The 21,732-nt window shown below is 40.7% G+C and overlaps 1 protein-coding gene across 3 annotated transcripts; it reads left to right on the top strand.

Moving 5' to 3' along the window:
• The first annotated feature begins 1,145 nt into the window (after positions 1–1,145).
• rasal3 (RAS protein activator like 3) lies at positions 1,146–16,672 on the top strand. 3 transcript variants are annotated; one of them, XM_028605856.1, is made up of 19 exons: positions 1,146–2,043; positions 5,534–5,661; positions 5,843–5,921; positions 7,007–7,074; positions 7,709–7,794; positions 8,425–8,554; positions 8,689–8,787; positions 8,874–9,548; positions 9,664–9,808; positions 9,908–10,052; positions 10,159–10,395; positions 10,495–10,696; positions 11,666–11,757; positions 11,852–11,965; positions 13,381–13,567; positions 13,800–13,910; positions 14,885–15,075; positions 15,777–15,861; positions 16,305–16,672. In XM_028605856.1, the coding sequence occupies exons 1-19, from the start codon at positions 1,419–1,421 to the stop codon at positions 16,413–16,415; spliced, it is 3,510 nt and encodes a 1,169-aa protein (XP_028461657.1). In that variant the 5' UTR covers positions 1,146–1,418; the 3' UTR covers positions 16,416–16,672. The 3 variants fall into 3 exon arrangements, with proteins under 3 accessions (XP_028461657.1, XP_028461651.1, XP_028461662.1); XM_028605850.1 differs by having other exon boundaries at positions 5,531–5,661; XM_028605861.1 differs by lacking the exons at positions 1,146–2,043; positions 5,534–5,661; positions 5,843–5,921 and adding an exon at positions 5,928–6,418.
• Positions 16,673–21,732: the final 5,060 nt, after the last annotated feature.

The raw sequence follows: 21,732 nt of genomic DNA, 5'->3' as shown, positions 1-21,732 counted from the left end.
AAATAGAATTTAAAAAAAACATGTATGCATGTGCGAATGTTCACAGACTATAGTTTGTAGACAACCATTTCAATTTGACTTTGAAGTAACTTAAAGATTGAACCAGATTTGGCACAAAAAGCTGCTTTAAATAACTAGTTAGCGGTCCTGTTTCCTAGTTTAAAAGTGTCGATATATTGACACAGAGTGCTGCTGGGGCCTCAGTAACTTGCTGTCCACTTTTATTGCAACAGCTGACATTAATGGTGACACCTCGCCCCACTGGGACTCAGAATCTCCTGCAGGTGTGTACGAGCAGAGAGCATGAGCGCAGGAAGTGGTTTTCGGTCTGACAAGCCGATCTCAGCAGGAAGCGCTGTCTCGCTTTGACAGGAAACTGATCTTAACAGTCAACAGTCCACACACCCACAGGTATCTGATAACACGTGGATACTGCCACTTGTTTACTTATAGACTGCTTTATGGATCATGGAATTAACAATAGTCACGGGTGGTATTTGTGTGCTAGACCTTTACATGCAGAATCCTTGAAAATGTTGATTTCGTTACACAGGCGAAATGTTGTCTCTGGTTTTTTTATGTCATTGAAAGTACTACAAGTATATTTCTGAACCTAGAAATCCCAGTTAGTGTAACTGAACTATTGAATTCTGAACCATAAAGCATCTTGACAGATTCAGTTGAACAGTAGAAGGTGGAGAAGGGGGGTGAGTAAGGGTTAGAAATGGAGTTGCATCCTCCATCATTTAACCAAACTCAGGAGGTTAAACCACATTTCTCATAACCGCAGTGGGGCAGACTAAATGACTGACAAGACAAGCAGGTTTCCTGTGAGGTAATATTGGAGCTGAAGCAAGCCTACATCCTATCACAAATGTGTACATTTCTTTGAGTTACGGTTGCTGTGCAAATAAAAGGCTGATTTCTTTAAGAAATCCTGAGTCCTGTGTTTAAAAAAAGACTCCAGAGAGAGTTTTGTTTGGAGGGAAACCTTAGACATAAAAGGAGAACGGGAAGTGAGGAAGAAGGGAAGTATTAGATGAAAACACAAAGCACAGAAAACAAATAATGAGCAATGAGATTACTTTAAATGAACTTCTCAGTGACATTTCATGAGGAAGCAAGCGCCTCGTGAGTGAGAGGGAGTTGGGTGCTGCAGCAATGCCACCCGACACAGAGCAGCTAGTTGTGTGTTATTGCCGGATAACGTTTTGAAAGACAGGAAACGAGAGTAGCAAAGAGAGATTGAACCAGCGAAGACACTGACTACTGTCATCCTTAGCTCTCACAGCAGTCTCTAAGATTGCAGTAAATCAGAGGGGAAACCGCTGAAAGGCATTTTATTTCTGGTTTTGCTGGATGTTTAATGCATCCTTGAGAGGAGAGACGAAACTTGAGTCGCACCTGAAATATCTGAAATGGGCACTGAGGAGAAGGCTTTAGAGGCTGCAGCTCAACAACCAGTGCAAGAACAGGGACCACCAGAGAAGGAAAAGGAATCCCTTGTGGAGCCCCCCCAAGGACAATCGTCTGAGACCAGCGACCCCCTCAACACGTACAAGTGGCACACGGGCTCCAAGGGAACACTCGACGAGGTGAAAGAAGACGGGGAGGCAGGAGCGGCAGCAGCCTCTTCCACATCCACACTTGATAAGATTCAGAAGGCCTCCACCAACAAATGGAGCAAGATGCAAAACTGGCGCAAGGCCCTGAGCGAGGACCCCGGGGACAAACATTCACCCAGTGGGAAAGGCGGAGAGGGAGCCAAGCCGGATAAAGGCGGCAGAAAGAACCCCTTCAGAAGGGCCCTTTCCGAGCCTCCCGGGTCACTGTTTGCAGCCCTGGCCCCTTCCTCCAGCTCTGCCAGCCCGGCTCATGCAGCGTCATCGTCCGCTGCTGCAGACACCCCGGGGGTCTCCTCCACAGACCCTTCGCAGAGAGGAAGCGGAGGGGCGCTCCTAAAAAAGTACCTGAGGACTGTGTCCCAGAAGCTTAAAAGGCCCAGGCTGCAGAGTCGGAACAGCACCCCAACATTATTACAAGGTAATGCTTCCTGAACCTGATAAATATACGTTTAGTCCAACTATATAAACCTTATTGCCCAGTCTTTGAATGTTTTGTTTGAGATTAGCACAGGAGTTTGAATCTTGATGTGTTAAATACATCAAATGATGGTCAAATGGGAAATCCTCACAACTAAAGTTTTTGTTTTTATATGTAGCAAAATGGTTCCCGTGTCAAACTCAAATTCACTAAGGGCCACAGTGGAAAACGAGAATAACATTAAGGGTCAACATGTATGGTTTATTGACATGTCGAAAGTCAAATATGTTTGACTGTATTATTGCATGACATATAACTTTGTCACTTAGAGTTGAGTCCCTTGGTTGACATAAAGTCCCTTAGCCATCACAGAGTTTAGCAAATCAAGCAAAACAATGATTACATATTTTACGACAACCTGTTTCACAGCCCAAATATGAAAACTCTCTGAGTCTCAAAGTCGGCAAATCTGCCAAATTCTGCTTTGAGTGTCGCATTATTGCATTTTGAAAACAGATCCCTTCTTGCCAGGGGCCAGATTTGGCCCGTGGGCCTTGAGTTGACACGTGTCTTATGTGGGGCCGGGTTAGCTCAGTTGGTAGAGCGGGCGCACATATGTAGAGGTTTACTCCTCGACGCAGCGGCCGCGGGTTTGACTCTGACCTGTGGCCCTTTGTTGTATGTCATTCCCCCTCTCTCTCCCCTTTCATGTCTTCATCTGTCCTGTGGAATTAAAGGCCTAAAATTCCCCAAAAAATAATCTTTAAATTGATGTATTATAATTTTTTTTGCCGACGATTTCTAAAATTGATTCCTTTCCCTACAATCAATTTTTATTTTTTATTTTATTTATTTTTTACCAATGATTCACCTAAATATCTGCTGTTGATATGGTACCACCGACGGCGACTACATCATATCCGTTTCCAGCGAAACAGAGCAAAAGCAGAAAATCCAGGTTACGTTCTTCTTAACAAATGTCCGACTGACTGAAGGACATGTGATGTGCATTCTTCTTAGGAAACAGTTAGTTTTTAGAAATGTCTCATGATATATTGTCTCTAGAAGTGTATTATTCAACTTTTGTTTTTGTTAAAGAAGGAAAAGAAAATCGCAATACTTCTAGAATTGCAATAAATAAAAATCCCAACACAAATCAAATTGGCACCCATGACGTATCGTGTCAGAATCAAATCGGGACAAAAGCACATCGTCCCAGCCCTAAGGAACTTAAATAGAGAAAGGTAAAGAATAAAAATGAGTTGCAACTTGCAATTAATTGAATTAAATAATTAATCAATTAATTTTTGACGAAATATTAAAACTACCAGAGACTTCATATGATAAAAAATTACAACATTTTCCAGCAGCTCAAAAAATGTCGTAACGATTATTTAGTTCACAGGGTTTTCCCAGTAAGTTGAGTGTGATCACACCTGACGACAAATCTGAGGTTGATGACTATATAGAAAGATCTGCGTCAGTGTTAACCTCAAGAAGCTACTTCCCAGTGTTCCCAAATACAGATGTATTAGACATAAGACAAATTGGATGTCAAAATCAGAAGTAGAGACCAAAGGCGTAGCGGACACGTGAATTTGCGAGGGACATGTCAAGTTGATTTGAACGCACCATAAGTAGGCGAGTGTGCACGTTTCTCAGAATACTCAGAATTCTTTAGAAGAAAAATACAATTTATATTAATATTTTTCTTCTAAATAAATTATTGCTTGCGTAATGGTCAGTGTGCGGGATTTTCTCTAAACATAATACCCAGTAAAAGAGTCAGATAGTGTATTGTGCGGGACATGAAGTCAGACTCAGTGGTGAGGGAAACCGAACCAGAGGGACAGACACAGAGCTGTAGCCGAGCCAAAGTAGCGAACTTTTAAATTCATTAATTTTATCGTTATCAGGCAAATAAAATGCAGAGACAGATAATCTGCAAACTGCCAAAAAAAACGCCCCGATAATCAGCCAGGGCCGATAATTGGTCTATTCCTAGTTTTCATCAATCGGAAATGGAATGTAGGGTAGTTGGAGTCCGTGATTTGCCGAAACAAATGCAGGAGGATCTTTTTAAATAGAAATCATCCTCCTGAACAATCTGTCCCTCTCACTTCTGAAGTCATGGCTACGCCCCTGGTAAAGACACAGTGTTGTGTGTAAATGTGTGAAGCAAGAGTAGAGGGGTTAAGCAAGGCTGTAATCTCAGCCCTACCCTTTTCAAATATGTAAAGCAACATTAACTGGACAACAACATCTGTTTATTAAACACATAAATCAAGTGTCTGTTTTAAGCAGATAATCTGGCCTTTTCTCTCCCCCTTTAAAAAAGATTTGAGCTGAACCCAGACCTTTATCAGTGTTGTCAGACCCTCACTTTCCAGAAAAGGTTCAAACTGCTGAGCGATGGCCCAGAAATGTAACGTAGCTGTAACTGAAGAAGCAGCAAACCAATACTGATACTTACGAAAATTTACAAACCACTGTCACAGGAAACTTCCGCTCTGCTGAGAAGGAACTCAAAGCTAGAGTAACACAGGCTCCAACTCACATTTCAATAATGTACAAAGAAAAAAATACAGTAATTAAGGGGTGAATTAGGTCTTCTTTACTAGATTTATTAAACTCTACAGCCATATTTAAACTAGTTGCTCTACTGTTGCCTATCACTACAGTTAAGGTGAAAATAAAGCATCAGGAACCTCAGCCAACTTTGGGATAACATCAGAGAATTAGTTTGAGCCAAAGTTCACAACAAAAACTAAATACATATTTGGGCCTCGGCTGAATATGACCACAGAAACTGGGAGAAACCATGGCAACACACAGACTGAGCAACAATCATCCAAGTGTACAAGAGATTTCATCTGGAGAGAATCTCATTCATTACATTCCATACATATTCCTCATCTGTCATTTGTTGACGATGTTTTATTGTTGCAATAGTTTATCTATCCTATATATCTTCTCCTTTACTAGAAACACTTACATTGATAATAACATTCTGGCAATCACTTAACTGTTATTTTCAATCTATTCATTATTGTACTTAAGGAAAACACTTAAAACATCACGCCCTTTAAGCTTATTAAAAAGGAGAACATTTAAAGTACCATGATGCAAATCTGTTTTGAAGGGCGTGCACATCGAGAAACTACTGTGGAACTGCAGGATGTGCGCAGCTCATTCTGGTGTGTCATGAAAAGACAGCGATAGCATCAGTAAAGCCAGCAACTCCACAAATGGGAGTGGCTAAGTGCTGTGGGAGATAAGTTCCATAATTACCTAAAATATTAAACAAACTGCGTGTGCCTGCAATTCCGGCCATATTCACATTTCATTGTATGTTATAGTTGGTTATCCACAGTGTGAGAAATGTCTCATTTATTTGGATTGTATGATGGGGATAGACCACTTGCAACTGCGTAGTAATGAATATCAATGTGTGTGTGTGTGTGTTTGTGCACATCTGTTTGTATAGCAGATGTGGGTGAGGATGTACCCACTGAACTCCCAAGACTACAATGGGCCCCGCCTCAGGAGGTGCCCTTATGGGACATTAGCAATTGTATGCTTGAAGATGGACAAATTCTCATTTCTCCAGAGGAAGAGGTGCCAACACACACTTACAAGCCACGCACCAACTCCTCCTCATGGTTCACCAAAAGTCATTGCATATGTAAAAAATGTAAAACAGAAAGGTAAAAGCACTAAACTTCCTCTAAAGTGACAAAATGTGTGTGTGTGTGTGTGTGTGTGTGTGTGTCTGTGTCTGTCTGTCTGTCTTCCTCAGCCAACGATGTGGACCCGAAACCGTGTCAGCAGCTGCCTGTCCAACCTCAGCATGCAGAACCTCGTAGATATCGACACAGGTTAATACATCACCCACGTATACATTTGGCAAAATAAAGAATAAATTCCTGCATTTTAAATGAGTAGATAATACGTATGACCAGCTGCTACTGACATCACAACAACACAGTATGATTCTGCAGACAGTCACAGAGGAAATAGCTGAATGTGTATGCGTGCAAATGACTGTCAAATTACTTCCTCTACGTTTTTTGGGGAAGATAGCATCACGCCTGGGTGTTCTAGCAGTCTAAAGAAAACTCGTAGTGAGAGGGAGGGCATAGCCAGTATCTGCTTTTATTCAACTCTGGCGTTTTTGCTTAGAAGAAGCTGCAGTGTGGAAGTGACCGATCCTGTAATGTTTTTGGCTGGTTGGCGCATTGTCACCATCAACATATGTTAACAAGGAGGCAAAGGCCATGATTAAAGGGGCAGACGTCTAAGTAACAAGACTGTGGCACACCTTTGGACTAAATGATGGGATTTAGACGCTGGATTGTTTGTGGCAGGGCCTTCGGTAAGCAAAAAAGAATGGAAAATGTGTATGACAGTACTCTACATTGTTCTTTATTCACATCTTTGATCACATCTCATCACATCTTTGAAGGGTTAAAAAAATACACCGAAGAGAAAAATCAGGGCACATCATGGAGGACTGTGATTTTGTGATTTCATCCTCTGCAAAGCTTTGAATGGGTTTCACTAAGAATGTCTGCTCGTGAATTATAAATAAATAGTAAACTTTACTTTGAGAACTGCAGCTCCAGTTGAATGCCACATCCTGTGTGGCCTAATCTAAAAGTATTTGCTAATACTACCGCTTTGACTATTGTTTTGAGAGTTGGTGGTGATGACACTGAATTTTGCAAAAAGGTTTTGAACCTAAAAGAGTTCCAATCAAACATTTGGTTTGTATAATAGAGTCCTGGAAACAAATTATTCAGATTCAAAGTATTGACTGCAAACCATAAATGGAAAGAAAATATATTCCTGTGTATAGTTGCCTTTGGCTAAACTAAAACATACAGAGAATATAAAACAAAAACAATAAAATAAAAAAATGAAATTGTCAATATCAAAGTGTGACTTTCTTCCCAATACTTAGAATGTAGCCCTGACCATGTGGGGTCACCAGGTGGCCCTCGACCAAAGAACCAAGATGGCGGTGTAAGGGTGAGTAAGACATGAGGTTGCAGCCTGGTCTCACAGAATTCCGTGAAATGATCACAAACTGTTAACAGCGCATTACGTGGTGGTGGCACGGAATGTGTGAAGATTCCGTGTGGCCACCACGGAAAACAATGCCAATGTAAAGTCAATGAGAAGATTCCAAGAAATTCGGCATAAGGAGGTAGGTTGGGGTGGAGGATGGGTCAAACACAGGACTTTCACCCAGGAGACCGGGGTTCGTGTCCCGCATGTCAGGTTTCATAAAGTCGCTTTCTTCTTTTCCTAAACCCAACCGTCCCATTCTTCTCGCGTGTCACGGAACCGTAAGCCCACCCACGATCTTTTCCTGAACCCAACCATTCCGTTCTCGCATGTCACGGAACCGTAAGCCCACGTATGACCTTGAACTTAAGGGGCCGTGTTTATTTAACGTAATTCTTCCATGGGCCCATCACAGAATGTTTTGCTATTCTGTGAAACTGCCACAGATTTTGAGTTAAGGGGCCGTGTTTATTTCACGGAATTCTGTGAGGTCAGGTTGCATCAGAGATAACATTCTTTCTGCTACGCCTGCATTTCCTGTTGATGTTTTACATAATTGTTCTGATGGCATTGTGCTTGCCTTTGTCGCCCTAAGGCACTGATCAAGCGACGTCTCGAGAACAGGGCCAAGAGGAATAGCAACACCCAACTGAGCCCTATAGGACTAAACAAAGGAAGCAGGTAAAAGAGGGATGGAGCCACACGTTGTAAACATTCGGGGCTAACCACTTGAACATCCAAACACTGTTTTGTTTGTGTTGTGCTCTGTAATCCAGAACATCATGAAACCTTGACTATGAGGTTTAAGTGCAGACATAAAGTTTTGATTTATGGTTGTTTACATTAATATTGGGGAGGGGGGGCACAAATGTATAACAGTCTACAGACACAGTAGCGTCTCTGTGAGGATGAGCTAAATGTTAACTTCAGTGTCCTAACATGCTCACAATGACAATGATAACATGCTGATATTTAGCAGGTATCATGTTACCAGCTACAACCTCTGGGGGCCATTAACGTCTGTACAAAATGTCATGGTGATTGACGTGATCTCTACAAAATCACTTCTTTTTTAAACTTACCTCAATGACAAGAAAGACGAGATTCTAATCTATCAATACATATATCAAATGTATCTTCATGTAACCTTTCATAACAGAGTGTGAAAGAGTCCCACAGGTGTAACAATGGGTAGTATGGGGTGAAAGTGAATTTTACTACCCTTGACAATTCATGGTATATTTAATTGGTATTTTTACATTTGACATTTTACCATTTTGACTGTCTTTTTCTACTCTGATTATTTCTAAGGCACTATGGTTCCCGGGAGTCAGTGTCCATTCCAGTCAGTGCAGTGGAAAGTCTAGATCTGAGTGCAGACACCAGCACTGTCATCAGGCCGGTCCACAGCTCCATTTTGGGGGAGAAGTACTGCTTTGAGGTGTGAATTCGGTCGATGATACTCCTTCAGGCTCCTCAAAGAGCTTCCTACGGTGCCCTCCATTGTTTTGAAAAAAATAAACTTTCTATCCCAGTAAGGCTAACATGGTCCTGTTGGTTTCAATGTGCTTATAGGTGATAAACTCTGAGAACACCCACTGCTTTGGCTGCTCCTCAGCTGCAGAACGTGATCGTTGGATTGAAGACCTGAGAAGGGCTGCCCAGCCCAACAAGGTAAACCATTAGCCATTTGTTCCAAAAAATGTGTAATGCAAAATCAAAATCTTAATCAAAAAAACTAAATGCATCATTGTTCACAGGATAACATCGAGCGTACAGAGAACTCCTTGAGTCTGTGGGTAAATGAAGCGAAGGATCTGCCACCCAAACGGAGTTATTACTGCGAGTTACACCTGGACGGGACCCTGTTTGCCCGCACCAGCAGCCGAGCTATCGGCAAGCTGCCTAACCGCTCCACCCTGGCAGGGGAAAACTCCACTGCGTCTTCAGGAGGTCTGGGGGCCAGTGGAGGTGTGGCCGGAGGGTGTCAGTTATTCTGGGGGGAATTCTTTGAGCTAGACAACTTGCCTTGTGTCTCCCAAATCACTTTGCACCTCTTCCGCGAAGAAGACCCCAAGAAAAAGCGCCACTCCCGAGACGAATTCAGCCTGCACCCACTGGGCAGTGTGGTCATACCTTTAGCTGGGATCCGAGGGAGGACCTATCAGGAGAAGTGGTATACCATTACTCCATACAAGGCCTCAGGCACAGCGGGGAACAAAGAACCGCTGGGGCCACAGGCTTCACTCCGCATCAAGGCCCGTTCTCAGAATTTGAAAGTGCTGCCCATGGAGAAATACAAGGAGTTTGCCGAGTATGTGACGGTGGATTATGTGGAAATGTGCAGAAACCTGGAACCACTTCTAAATGTGAAGCAGAAGGAAGAACTGGCAGGAGCTCTGGTCCACGTACTGCAGAGCATTGGCAAAGCCAAGGTGGAGTCTAAAAAAAAAAATGCATATAAGCTAACTGCATCACAATCAGATTTTAAAAAACACAACAAAAATGAATTATCAGACATGTTTTCTTATCTAAATGTGTATGCTTCAGGAGTTCCTCCTTGATCTTGGCAGTGCAGAGGTGGAGCGTCTTGGAGAGAAGGAGGCAATGATCTTCAGAGAGAACACGTTGGCCACTAAAGCCATAGATGAATATATGAAGCTGGTTGGCCAGAAGTACCTCATTGCCACACTAGGTAAGGTAGCTCAGTGGTAAAGGTGGCTTGTTGTAATTGGTATTGGTTGGTGCTTTGCTTGTTTTCACCAAACTCTGGGCTCTCTTTTTTTTACCGCAGGAGACTTTATCAACCGACTTTACGCGTCGGTGGAGAACTACGAAGTTGACCCTCGTAAATGCCATGCCTCTGAATTGTCAAACAACCAAAAGCACTTGATGGAAGCCTGTGAAGAGGTGGTGCAAAAGATTATTGCGACCAATGGGTGAGAGAGGAGAAAAGACATGAAATAACAAATACTAAATGTTTAGGCCAGTATTAGTGTCCGTTCAATTCACAAAGCTGATGCTTGATATGTTTCTTGCCTAAAGACCGTTTCCTGAAGAGTTAAACAAGATCTTCTCCAGCTGGGTGGAACTGTGTGAAGACCAGAGCAGACCAGAGATTGGCCAGCGTCTCATCTCTGCTTCCCTCTTCCTTCGATTCTTATGTCCTGCTATCCTCAGTCCTTCTCTTTTTGGTCTGACACAGCCTTATCCAGAGCCAAACACCCTGCGTACCCTCACCTTAACTGCCAAAGTCATCCAGAATCTGGCCAACTTCACACTGTGAGTGGCTACTTATCTGCTACAAAATCCAATGAGAATAAAAATTCTTCTTAGTTTAGCCGAAGTGGTTTAAGTCAATGAAATGCTGTTGTGATTCAGGTTTGGAGAGAAGGAGGAGTACATGCTCTTTATGAATGAATTCCTGCAGCAGCACTGGGATGGAATGAGGGGGTTTCTACAAACAGTGTCAAATGGAGAGACAGAAATTCCAATGTCTTCCTTCGATGGCTATGTGGATCTGCCTCTGCGCTTGGCTGTGCTCCATGGCCTTCTGGTAGACATCATCTATCAGAGGGACCAGGTAAGACAGAAAACCAATGAGTCCAGTTGGTAGTTAGTTGTAAAGCTTTGTGTAACTCTCACAGTATTTAATATTTGTGTGTACTATAGCTGATGAAGGCTGCTTTTTAAGAATCTTTCATTTCACCTGTTGTCCCGGTGTCAGCCAGGACTCTAAACTTCACCCCAGTGGAACCAATTACACCATATCTGTTTTTATCACTTATCAGATGCGTTGAATGGATCAAGGACAGTATACATCATTCTATTCAAAATGGGATTTTCCTTTTCAGCTTCCCTCTAAGATATGCATTGACTGGACTTAATACATCAAACTTGGTCAATCAGGTTAAACACTGGCCTTTGGCATAAGGCGATTGTACTGTGTCCTGCCCCAGGAAGTAACACGACTGAGGAACAGATGATCTCTCTACTTTTGGTCATAACTAATTTCTCTTCCCTCTGACCTTCTACAGGAAAACCTTGATTACCTAAACCTCCTGTTTAGTATTAACCAGGGTTATTACTTGTTTGTTATATTAGATATATTCAAGTAAGTTAAGTAGTTAAGATTGTGTGTGTTGATGATCTTAATCATTTGCATGGTATCTGTTTATCTAAAAGATCATACTATACTGTTGATCAAGTGGGGAAAAAATGATTTTGCGGCTACCAATAAAAGCTTTAATACATTTAATAATTCTGTAATAAAGTAATTAATATCATTATAACCCTCTAGATGAGGAGGAGGGGAGGAGTCAAATTTGATCTGTATCCAGACACTATTTGGAAAGAGCTGGTTTTGGACGTTTGCAATTAGACATTTTTATTTCAATCTAGTCAGGCACAGTTGACTACATCCTGATTGATGTCTGCATGTACAGCTTGTCTTAATGCCATTTTTCTTGTCCATACAAGGTATCCATATACTGATCGAATGTCTAAAGAGTATTCTATATGGGGCCTAACATGCAGCTTGTTTCTCCCTTAGGACACAGTTGAAAAGCTGCACCCTCTGCCTTCCATTCTGAATCAGATAACAGAGTCACTGGGCCCCGAAGCACATCGGATCATAATTAGCAGGTATGTTTAAGGCCGTATCTTATTTGACTTGTCAGCAACTTGTAACTAGTATTATGAACTTAAACTTGGTTTTGTTACATGCTACTTCTTGCAGCCAAATGGGACAAGACAAGCCAGTGTACGTTCCTCCTAAAGACTTGAGCAAGTATAGCCCTCACCAACCATCCCTCCAGCAGCTTCCTGTGGACTCCAAAGGCCTACAAGATGGGTATGATAGTTGTATGTCTGTAAATGGGCCCAGCCAATATTGCTGGGCTTAGCCAATGTTGCTTTTTTTAGGTCAATAACCATGAAGGAGATTTCTGACTGCCCCTCAAGTTTTTGTACCTGTGATCCATCCACTCATTGATTTATGCCACTTATCCAGTATGGCTTATGGGAGTCTGGCATTGCCAGACCTTACTCTTCTTACTCTTATTTTACCTTTAATTTGACTGTGAGCAACTGCAATTTAACAATTTCCCCGAGGGGATCTATGATACTCCATAGCGCTGTGACTCCACCACACATACAGTCTGTGAAAAAAAAAACGCTCTGTGTTGTTTGCATTTCTTTAAACCAATCACAAGCGTCATGAGTGGCGCTAACCTCCGGACACAGCGACGGTGGCTCTGCAAAATAGTCTGGGGAAGGAACTTGTTTTGGTGGAACAAAAGAAAACGCCACATACAATATTACATGAAGTTAACTGTTCACACAATACAGTAACGTGAGCTATTTAAATTAGCTGGATACAAACGTAATTTGCTGCATGTACTTCATCCACAGCAATCCGCAACAGTCGGACCCAAAACGTCCCAGTTAGATATTAAATGCCGTAAAAATATTCTTTGTAAATCTTTACAATCCCTCCCTGAAAGAACCAAGCAGGCCTGCCTTTTTGCAAGAACCAAATTTTCTTCAAAACTTTCGATTTTCAGCGTGGAGCTCGCTAGCTCAAAGATCGTTGTTTCCCGGAGTGAACAGAGTTTGAGAACAGCAAGTGGAAGGTGAGGGACATGTCAGGCTTTATCGTGGAAATGTGTTTCCGTTGATCCAGACTAGGCTTGTGGTAGCTACAATGCAGGTAGGGCAGAGTTACTTAGTTGCTAGACCTGTGCTCCAGATCTTTCTGGCAAATCCAGAGGTACTCTGCACCATGTTCAAAAGAAGTACCATTTCATTATGTTTTACTGCAATAAATCTGTGGTAAGTGAAAGGCTTCCCTTTTTTATTATCACCATCATCCTTTATTCACTTTGGGATAAATGCATACACTAAGTGTCCAGTACATTTATGGGATGGTTAAACCTGCTAAGATAATTTTCAGATTTTCCAAATGCCATCATTTGATTTTTTCGAAGAAACAATTCGCACATCCAACAATTCTTCTGTGCAGGTGAAGATCTCACACTCTGCTCTTGCTACAGCATCACCATTTTGTGAAGAAACTAACTTTTCAGTTCCTCTGGACCTTCGTCACACGTATACTAAAATACACTTGATGAAGGCCCAGAGGGACCGGAACGTTAAATAAATGGTGATGCTGCAGCAAGAGCAGAGTGCACGATTTTCCTTTTTTTGTCGAGACTTAGAATAATTAATACATTCATCCATGCATGCATTTATTCATTCATTCGACAGGGATGGCAGGACTCGGAGGAGTATGAGAGAGAGGAAGCCAGTCACCAGAACTCAGAGTGCTCCACACAGACGTCCTGGTCAGGCAAAACATACCTTGAAGAGGCAGATAAGTTCTGAAGCTCTGCCGACAGCTGACAATGAACAAGAGATGGAGACCAACCAACCTCTTATCTCATTACCAAATACCGTGAGTAAAAAGAGGAACTGTGAGCCTAGCTCGGCTATTTTGGCTACTGAGCTCAGAAGGCAATGTTCTCATGCACTTGCTATTAATACTTTTTAAGTAGGCTATCTTGAAATAATGCATGTTTATTCAATAGTAATAAACATGTGTTGACTTGTATGTTAACACAGATATAGTATGACTTTGTGTGGTTAATTGGAAGGAATTAATTAGACTATATTTCCTTTTGTTTCAGAGTGCCAGTGTCAAACGTCCACATGCTCTGGTTCCATGGTTCAAAGTCAGCCACAACAGGGAGTCAAGTGAGCTGAAGACTGAGAATGAGCAGTTCAACTTACTGGATAGGGTATGTGTCAAACCTGCTTCCCCACTAAAGTGCAATTCCCCACTAAAATGTCATAATTCTGGCTGTGTAGTGTAAGATTTCATTCCTACATTTCATAAAATGCACAGGGTGGGGAAGCTGCAGGTCTGGGGGCAACTGGTGTGGCCTTTCTGTGTGGAGTTGGCATGATCTCCTGGTGCCTGTGTGGGTTTTTGTGCAGGTGCTCCAAAAACATGTAGCTTGGGTTAACTGGTGACTCAAAATTGCCGAAATGTGTGAATGTGAGCATGAATGGTCCGTCTGTGTGTGTCAGCACTATGATTGACTGGTGAACTGTCCAGGGAGCAATGTCAGCTGGGATCAGCTCTAGAATGTCTAAAATGAATAACACTGAAAACTTTTAGTTTTCATTTATTATTGTTGTAGGCCTAAAGTGATTCTTACATTCTTCATTTAGGCTATAAAACATTTCAGTCAACTAAAATGTGCATCATAGCCTACGTATGTCTACGGCCACTGCGCCAATTTTTGCTGAGTGGTCTTGAGTTTCCATAGACCAGCTATGGATTACAAATTCCTAAAAAGTAATATAAATGACATTTCCAAAACAGGCACACTGCATTTGTAGGTATCTGGCTTGTGATGAGAGAAAGAGTGATTTCAGAAGTGCTGCAGAAAGCAGAGCAAATGTACTTTAAAGAATTGGCTCAAATGGTCAGAAGACAGGGCAATAAAACTCACAAAAAAAACATCACCATATTAACAAAGGCTCATTCGGACCTATTAGTAATGTTGATTGGATAATTTAGATTTAATAGGCGGTTACCTTTATTACAAGGCTCAAATATGTTTAGCGGTTCCAGACCAAGGTTTGTAATTTTTTTTATGGCCCAAGATGGCTCTTTTACTAGGTTGCCGACCCCTGCTCTAAGGGATAAGCAGATATAGCTAATGGAATAGAATATCATAATGTCAAATTGTCATTCACATCCCAGCATGCTCAGGAGCTGTCAGAGCTTCGTCTGGGGATAGAGCAGGTGACAGAGCGTGAGCTGGACATGGCAAAGCGCCTGGAGGACTTCATTATCCAAAGCCAGGACCAGAATGCAATGCTGCAGGCTGAGGTGGCCAAGCTCCAGGATCAGCTGACTGTGCGAGAAGAGCAGCTTGCCAGCGCCACCTTCAGGTATGATAGTAGAGCTAAACAGTAATGTGCATGTTCTAAATGTCAGCAAATGTGGTGTGTGTGTGTATATATATATTTTATAACTCACAATATTACAACTGTCTGATCCTAGGATCAGTGCTTTGCAATACCAGTCACCTATGTGGTAAGACTGGTATAGCAGTCTTCTTTTATTTGTGTCAGCCCTTTTTTAATTGACAAAAAAAACAGATCTATCTTAGGGTTGTCAATTAAAATATTTAATAGTGATTAATTGCATGATTGTCCATAGTTAAGTTGTGATTAATCAGATTTTTTTATTTGTTCTAAATGTTTAACACTTAAATAAATAAATTGTCTTACTACTTTAAAGTCTCTGTCCACAGCACTTAAAGAAAACTCACCTGTTACTCTCGTTATTTCCTTCTTCCAGAACAGCAAGGAGTTGAGTTTTCATTAAAAGAAGATTATGACTGGTGTGTAAACTGCATGCCAAATGAATCAGGGCACACAAGGCCATATGAACATTTGCTGACAAGCATTTAAAAGGCTATGGTTTTAAACGGAGTCCGACCATAGACTGTATACTGTATAAAGAGAGTCCGATGCAGTCACTCCACATAAAACACACCAGGCCTACGCTCGCTCCAGCTAACTTCAGGGTGAGCAATGAGAGCAAAACTATTTTAACCAAATATTCTTTTAATCGGTGTCTGTCACAGGCTGGGTGTGATTGAGGAGGAGAGGGAGGAAGATGAGAGGAAACTAAGTGTTGCCATTGCAGCAGCGGAGCGAATGAACGTACTGGTAAGACAGACAGAAAAATGATCAAGCTTTGTTAAAAAGAATAGTTCACCTTACATATCACAATTGACTGGTTCATTTATGCAGCTTTAGGTGAAAAGCATTCATTTTAAATTGTATTTAGTTGTATACCTACATATTTGAACTATTTGTGTGATGCAATGTTAATTTGGAGTCCTAAAATCCAAATTAAATTAATTTGAGTGTGTTTGGTGCCATTTTTAAGGTTTCACCTGACCTGTGATTGAATAGATAATAAACTTAACCTAATTTTGGAGTCAACTATGATGTGATGTTATCAGTTTACATGCATTGCATCCTTTCCATAATACTAAGGCCATTACTATGGAGTTACTGCGAGAGAAACCCCATCATTGACAGTACACAGCAGTTGAATTGCATACATGAGTGAGCAGATGAAAAAACTCTTTTCTACGTGCTCACAGGAGGAGCAGTTTGCAGACCTGCTGAAGGACCTCCACCAGCTCAGTGAGGCCTACAACAGTGGCCAAAACAACATGCAGCATCCTGAAAAGCCACACATCAACAGCATCTGAACTGTGACAGCAAAAAGATTTAGAGCTGCGCTACAAGTTTGTGTAAATACATACGTAGAGTTCATGTGGAAGCCACTGCCTGAAGTCACAGTTATGGTTTTGTTGATCAGGTGTAATTTCATTTTATAAAACATGATTGGAATAAAAGTGAGTGGGCGACTGAGGTAAAAAGAAAAACCTACAGGAATATTTACTGTATCTTAGCTACAGATGTGTTTTGAGTTTTAAACCTGGTAAATAAACGAACTACAACCAAAGGCGTTTCTCTCAGTACATTCTGCAGTGGGTCATTCTTAGTGCAACAGTGGTGGAGCATTACTAAGGCTACATTTACATTGCTACGTTTTGGTTTTTAAGCGGAGATTTGAGCCAAAAGCGATCCTCGTGTTTTTAGCTCCAGTAGAAGAACTAATCTCTGTTTAAACTAACACGGCCATACTGCATATCTCACCAACATTCTCATATACTGGGCATGCGCGTGCCGGGGTAAACGCATACAGTAAAATAAATGGACACAGTGACGCTGTTGTTTTCAACGGAGACCAGTGACGTCTATTAGAAGCACTTTTCCGGTGCTGGCTGAGCGTTAATGAGCAGCCTCCAACTGATCTTGAAGACATAGCTGTGACGTGAGCAACGTGTCTGAGAGTTGGAAGTCTTCTGGTAGCTGTGCCAAGAGAAATCTCAATCATTCCAAATCTTACAGAGATGGAGAGCGTTAGGTATATGTAAGGAGATAACATGGGCACAGGCTAATCATTGCTAACTAACATGCTAGTTAACATTAGTAATTAAACCTAAACAGCCCATGTAAGTCCAAACTGCCTGCGAGCTTCTCTTGACTATACGATAATTCCTCTACTATGAGACAGTAAGTTGCGTGGTTATGACACAATCGTTAGCCTTTTTTTACAAAAATGTCTGCTACGGAGCCATAACGTGAGGTACAAGGTAATGGAGCCTTTTATACATCGTCGTGTTTCTTTAGAAATAAACAATGGACAAATAGAGTCTTTAAACCCTTCAGATGTAAAGTTATTTGCTGTCAAAGTGACGTCAAAATGAATCAAAGTCAATGGGATGCTAACATACTAGGTAGAATCAAAATGGCGCCATAGGAGGTATGCTTTGTGGAAGCTGGCTTACGCCCTTGGGTGAATAGGAGGCAGCATGTATACTCCACCAGTTGCTGGTCGTTGCCCTGGAAACGTTAGTAGCCCTGTCTCAGAGAACGAGACGTCATGACCCAATCAGGTGGCCGGTGAGACTGAAACACAACCCTGCAGATTCCAAACCAAAATGGGGTCAGAAGCGTTTTTAAATTTCTCCGGTTTAGGGGCTCTGAAACACCAGAGGAGTGTGAATGCGAGGTAAAAAAGATAATCGTTATTAAACCAAAACGTAGCAATGTAAATCTAGTATATCTACCCAGCTAAGTAGGCCTATAGTTTTTAGGTACTTTTGAGGCCTACTTTTGGGCTTTTTAACTTTATAAGATAGTGAATAGACAGGAAAGGGGGGAGAGAAAGAGGGGATGACACGCAGCAAAGGGTCCCAGGGCAAACCCAGGCCACTGCCAAGACTCAGCCTACATGGGGCGCACACTGTACTGGTTGAGCTAGAGGTCCCGATTGTAGTATACTTTAATTGAGAATTAGCTGCTTTATACTTCTACTCCACTACATTTAAGGGGGAAATACTGCACTTTATACTTCACTACAATTATTTGGCTGCTACTATTATTTTACAAATGTTACATGAAAACACATAATCAGCTTATGAAATATGATTCACTGACATAAATTAAACTACCCAAGTAGTTGCCCTCATCCCCTACAACATTAAAATGCTGCTTACACATTATTGCATCCAATAGTATTGCAATCCAATACTATAATCGATACTGGATCACCAATATTTTTCACCACGTGGTAATTAGTTTGTGGTAATTAAATAAATACAAAATGTGCTTATTAATATTGCTTGAACCACCAAAGCACATTGTAAACTAAAAAGATAGAGGCCTAAATGTATTCCAATATGTTATTGGCCTAGGACAATATTTCAATGTTTGTGAACATGATCGAGCTACTCTCTCTCAAAGCCAGAAACCAGGGGCCTCATTACAAAAACATCCTAATTCTGAAGTCCTATCTTATCTCAGTTTAGGATGACATTAAGATGTTTTGGTATTACAGAAACATGTCTTCTGACTGCATTTAGGAAAAACTACTATCTTAGGATAGGAATTTAGTTATTACAGAATCGTCTTAACTTAGGGATTTCTCGCCATTCTAAGTTAAGAATCCTAACTTAGAATGGCGTATACCCGGTCCTAAATTCAAAATAACTGCAAAAATGGCAGGAGCACTTGTTGTTAGGTCTATGGCTGCTCCACCTTAAAAAGGTCAGCCCACCTTAAGTGAGCATTAGCCGAAGATGTTGCTATATGCGTGGCTAACCCTCTTCACTTTAATCAGCAGGTGGCAGCAAGACAACGGGAACTTGGCTTGGGTCTTGAGGAGTTGTAGCATTTATTCACTGACAGATATAGCTTACACACACACACACACACACACTGCACTGCTACATTCACACTTATGTTACTGCTAACTTAATACTGACCGCCACACACACAACATCACAAATTAGCATTTAAGCACTCTAGTTTTTGGATTTGGTAGAGAATTGTTCATGTTTACTAATGTTTTTGTACTGTCTTAGACCCTAGGAATAACATGTATGAATTTTGAAAATGGGCGTAGTTGCCCTTTAAGGTTACACCTCAATACAAAGTAATAAAAAAAGTTTTCAAATTCCCGTATTTAAATTATACTAAATATAGAAATTTACTTATTATACTTACTCAGTGGTAAGAAAGGCAAGGCTGGGGCGACCTCAAGCTCACCCAATACAGTGTGTGCCCCATGTAGTCCTCGCAGCGGCTGAGGGTTCAAGTCCGACCCACAGCCCTTTTCCCCTCTTGCCTTTCCTGTCTTCCAGCTGTCCTGGTGATTAAAGGCAATCAAAACTGGCCAGTGCAAACCCCCCCACCCCCCAAATATCTAATAATAGTTCCATTATCATTATAAAGAAATTTGCACCATCAATTTATGCAGAAAAGGTGCAAATTGTGGCAGAAAAATAAGAAAAAAGAATGCATGAAGTGTTTGATATGCTCAAAAGTGGAGATCTCACCCCCCCAATGTTGAACCTATGGTTAAGCTCTTGCACGTAATATTCGTCAGTCAGCAATAGTGGCTAAGTTATATATTTCTCTCCAACCATAGGTAACTTGTAATTATCACTTACCCAGGGCAAAGGGTTCTTGACTTGAAGCCAAATGTATTCTGCAGTCTATCTATATATTAGTGGCGATTTTAAACCCTATTTTTTTTTTTATTTAAAAAAAATAAATCATTTTTAGTGCTTCAAGTTAGAGTTTGCGAACTTGTATTTTAGTGACAAAGGGCAAACAATTACAGGTTCAAAGAAACAGGCTTAAATCCGCCAATGCTATGCACCTGTAACCCAGTCAAGGAAAGTTTTATTTTTTAATTTATTTATTGTTTACACCTCATGATCATAGGATTCTGGTAGTCCATAAAGGGACTTTCGTTATTTTTTCTCTACCAGGTGAGCTACCCAGGCACCCATAGGCCTATGTTCAATATTTTGCATTTATCATCTGTTATAATATTCATTGTTATCCGGTGAAATTACTGATTTAGCAGGGGGGGTTAACACTTATGCAAGGCAAAATATCCGTGTAACATTCTCATTAGGGGCTGAGCCCCCCTAAAGGTCTGATCCTAGAATCACCCCTGCTATCCATGTGTCTGTCTGTCTGTCCGTCTGTCCGTAGTTAGGCTACTGTACATAGCCTTACTTGACTTCCATTGTATGAGATTCTTTATGGGCAGAAATATGTATATCACTAGAAACTGAATTCGAATCATTTTATTTGAATTGCTCGACTTCAATAATTCAAGTTCCTGTGCTCTACGAACCAATCAAAGAAGTCGGCTGAATTAACGCAGAAGTATGGATAATTCTGAAATAGTTGGTGTGGTTATGTTGGACTTCAGTACTGCTTTTGATGTAATTGATCATCATATTTTAATTGAGAAATTAGAGAGCTACGGATTTTCTCCCTCTGCTGTTACATTAATGAAAAGTTATCTTTCATATAGAACTCAGCTGGTTTTTTATAATGGTTCTTCATCTAATTGCAAAAGTTAAGTTTGTGGTTTAACACAAGGAAGTTGCTTGGGTCCTCTTGTTTTCGGTTTTTATTAACGATTTTCCCTTAACTGTTAAAAAAGCATCAATGACAATGTTTGCAGATGACTCAACTGTTTACTATGCTTCAGATTCATGTGATAAAATTAATCATGTTCTGTCTAGAGAATTAGATTCGCTGTATAAGTGGGTTAGTGGAAACAAATTAGCATTAAATATACCCAAAACAAATAGTATGATCATCGGATCAAAACAAAAATGTATGCTAGGATCGGAATTAAAGTTACAAATAGCCGGACAAAGAATACAACAAGTAGAAAAGGCTAAACGGTTAGGTTTGGTTATTGATAGTAGTCTCTCATGGACAGAACACATAAATACGATTGTTAACAGAATAGGATGTGGCATCGCAATAAAAAAAAAAAAAAAAAAGAGTCATTAATATTATGTCATTTGTCATATTGTACCGAGGTGTGGTCCTATGCAACTAAAAAGGACTTAGTCAGGTCGCACAAAATAAAGCAGCGAGACTTGTACTGGGCTGCTCAATTAAAACAAGTAGAGATCAGATGTATTCCACTCTTTCATGGCTCACTTTACACCAAAAAAATAACAGTTACTTTAGGTACTAAGATATATAACACATCGACAATGAAAATGCCGATTACTCAGTTTAATCAATTAGTGTATTGCAACTCCATGCATAATCATAACACTAGAAAGGCAAATACTGGTCATATAACAATCCCTTATCCCAAAACTAATTTTATGATGAAAACTGTCCTGTATAGAGCTATTGTCATCTGGAATAACATTCCTATTAAAGTGCGTCAGCTTTGTAATAAGCAGTCATTTAAAAGAAATCTTAGATGTTTTGTGTTGATGTAGGTTTTTATGTTTTTATTAAAGTAATTATATTAATATTGTATTAATATTTAGTCCTACTATGAATGGAAACTAGATTGTATATATGTATGTGTTTGTGTATGTATGTATGTATAGATATGAAATGTGTATATGCGATTTTGTTATGATTGAAATGTGTATATTGTTGTAATGTAATTTTTTTTTAGAA

The sequence above is a fragment of the Perca flavescens genome, chromosome 2 (assembly GCF_004354835.1).
Source record: "Perca flavescens isolate YP-PL-M2 chromosome 2, PFLA_1.0, whole genome shotgun sequence".
NCBI classification, from domain to species: domain Eukaryota; kingdom Metazoa; phylum Chordata; class Actinopteri; order Perciformes; family Percidae; genus Perca; species Perca flavescens.
Note: the sequence above shows the minus strand (reverse complement) of the source record. Positions and strands in the feature narration are given on the sequence as shown.

Coding starts and splice junctions, on each gene's coding strand:
- rasal3 (XM_028605850.1), top strand. CDS start 1,419: ATGGGCACTGAGGAGAAGGCTTTAGAGGCTGCAGCTCAACAACCAGTG. Junction 8,555..8,688: donor GGGAGAAGTACTGCTTTGAG/GTGTGAATTCGG, acceptor ATGTGCTTATAG/GTGATAAACTCTGAGAACAC. Junction 11,758..11,851: donor CATCGGATCATAATTAGCAG/GTATGTTTAAGG, acceptor TACTTCTTGCAG/CCAAATGGGACAAGACAAGC.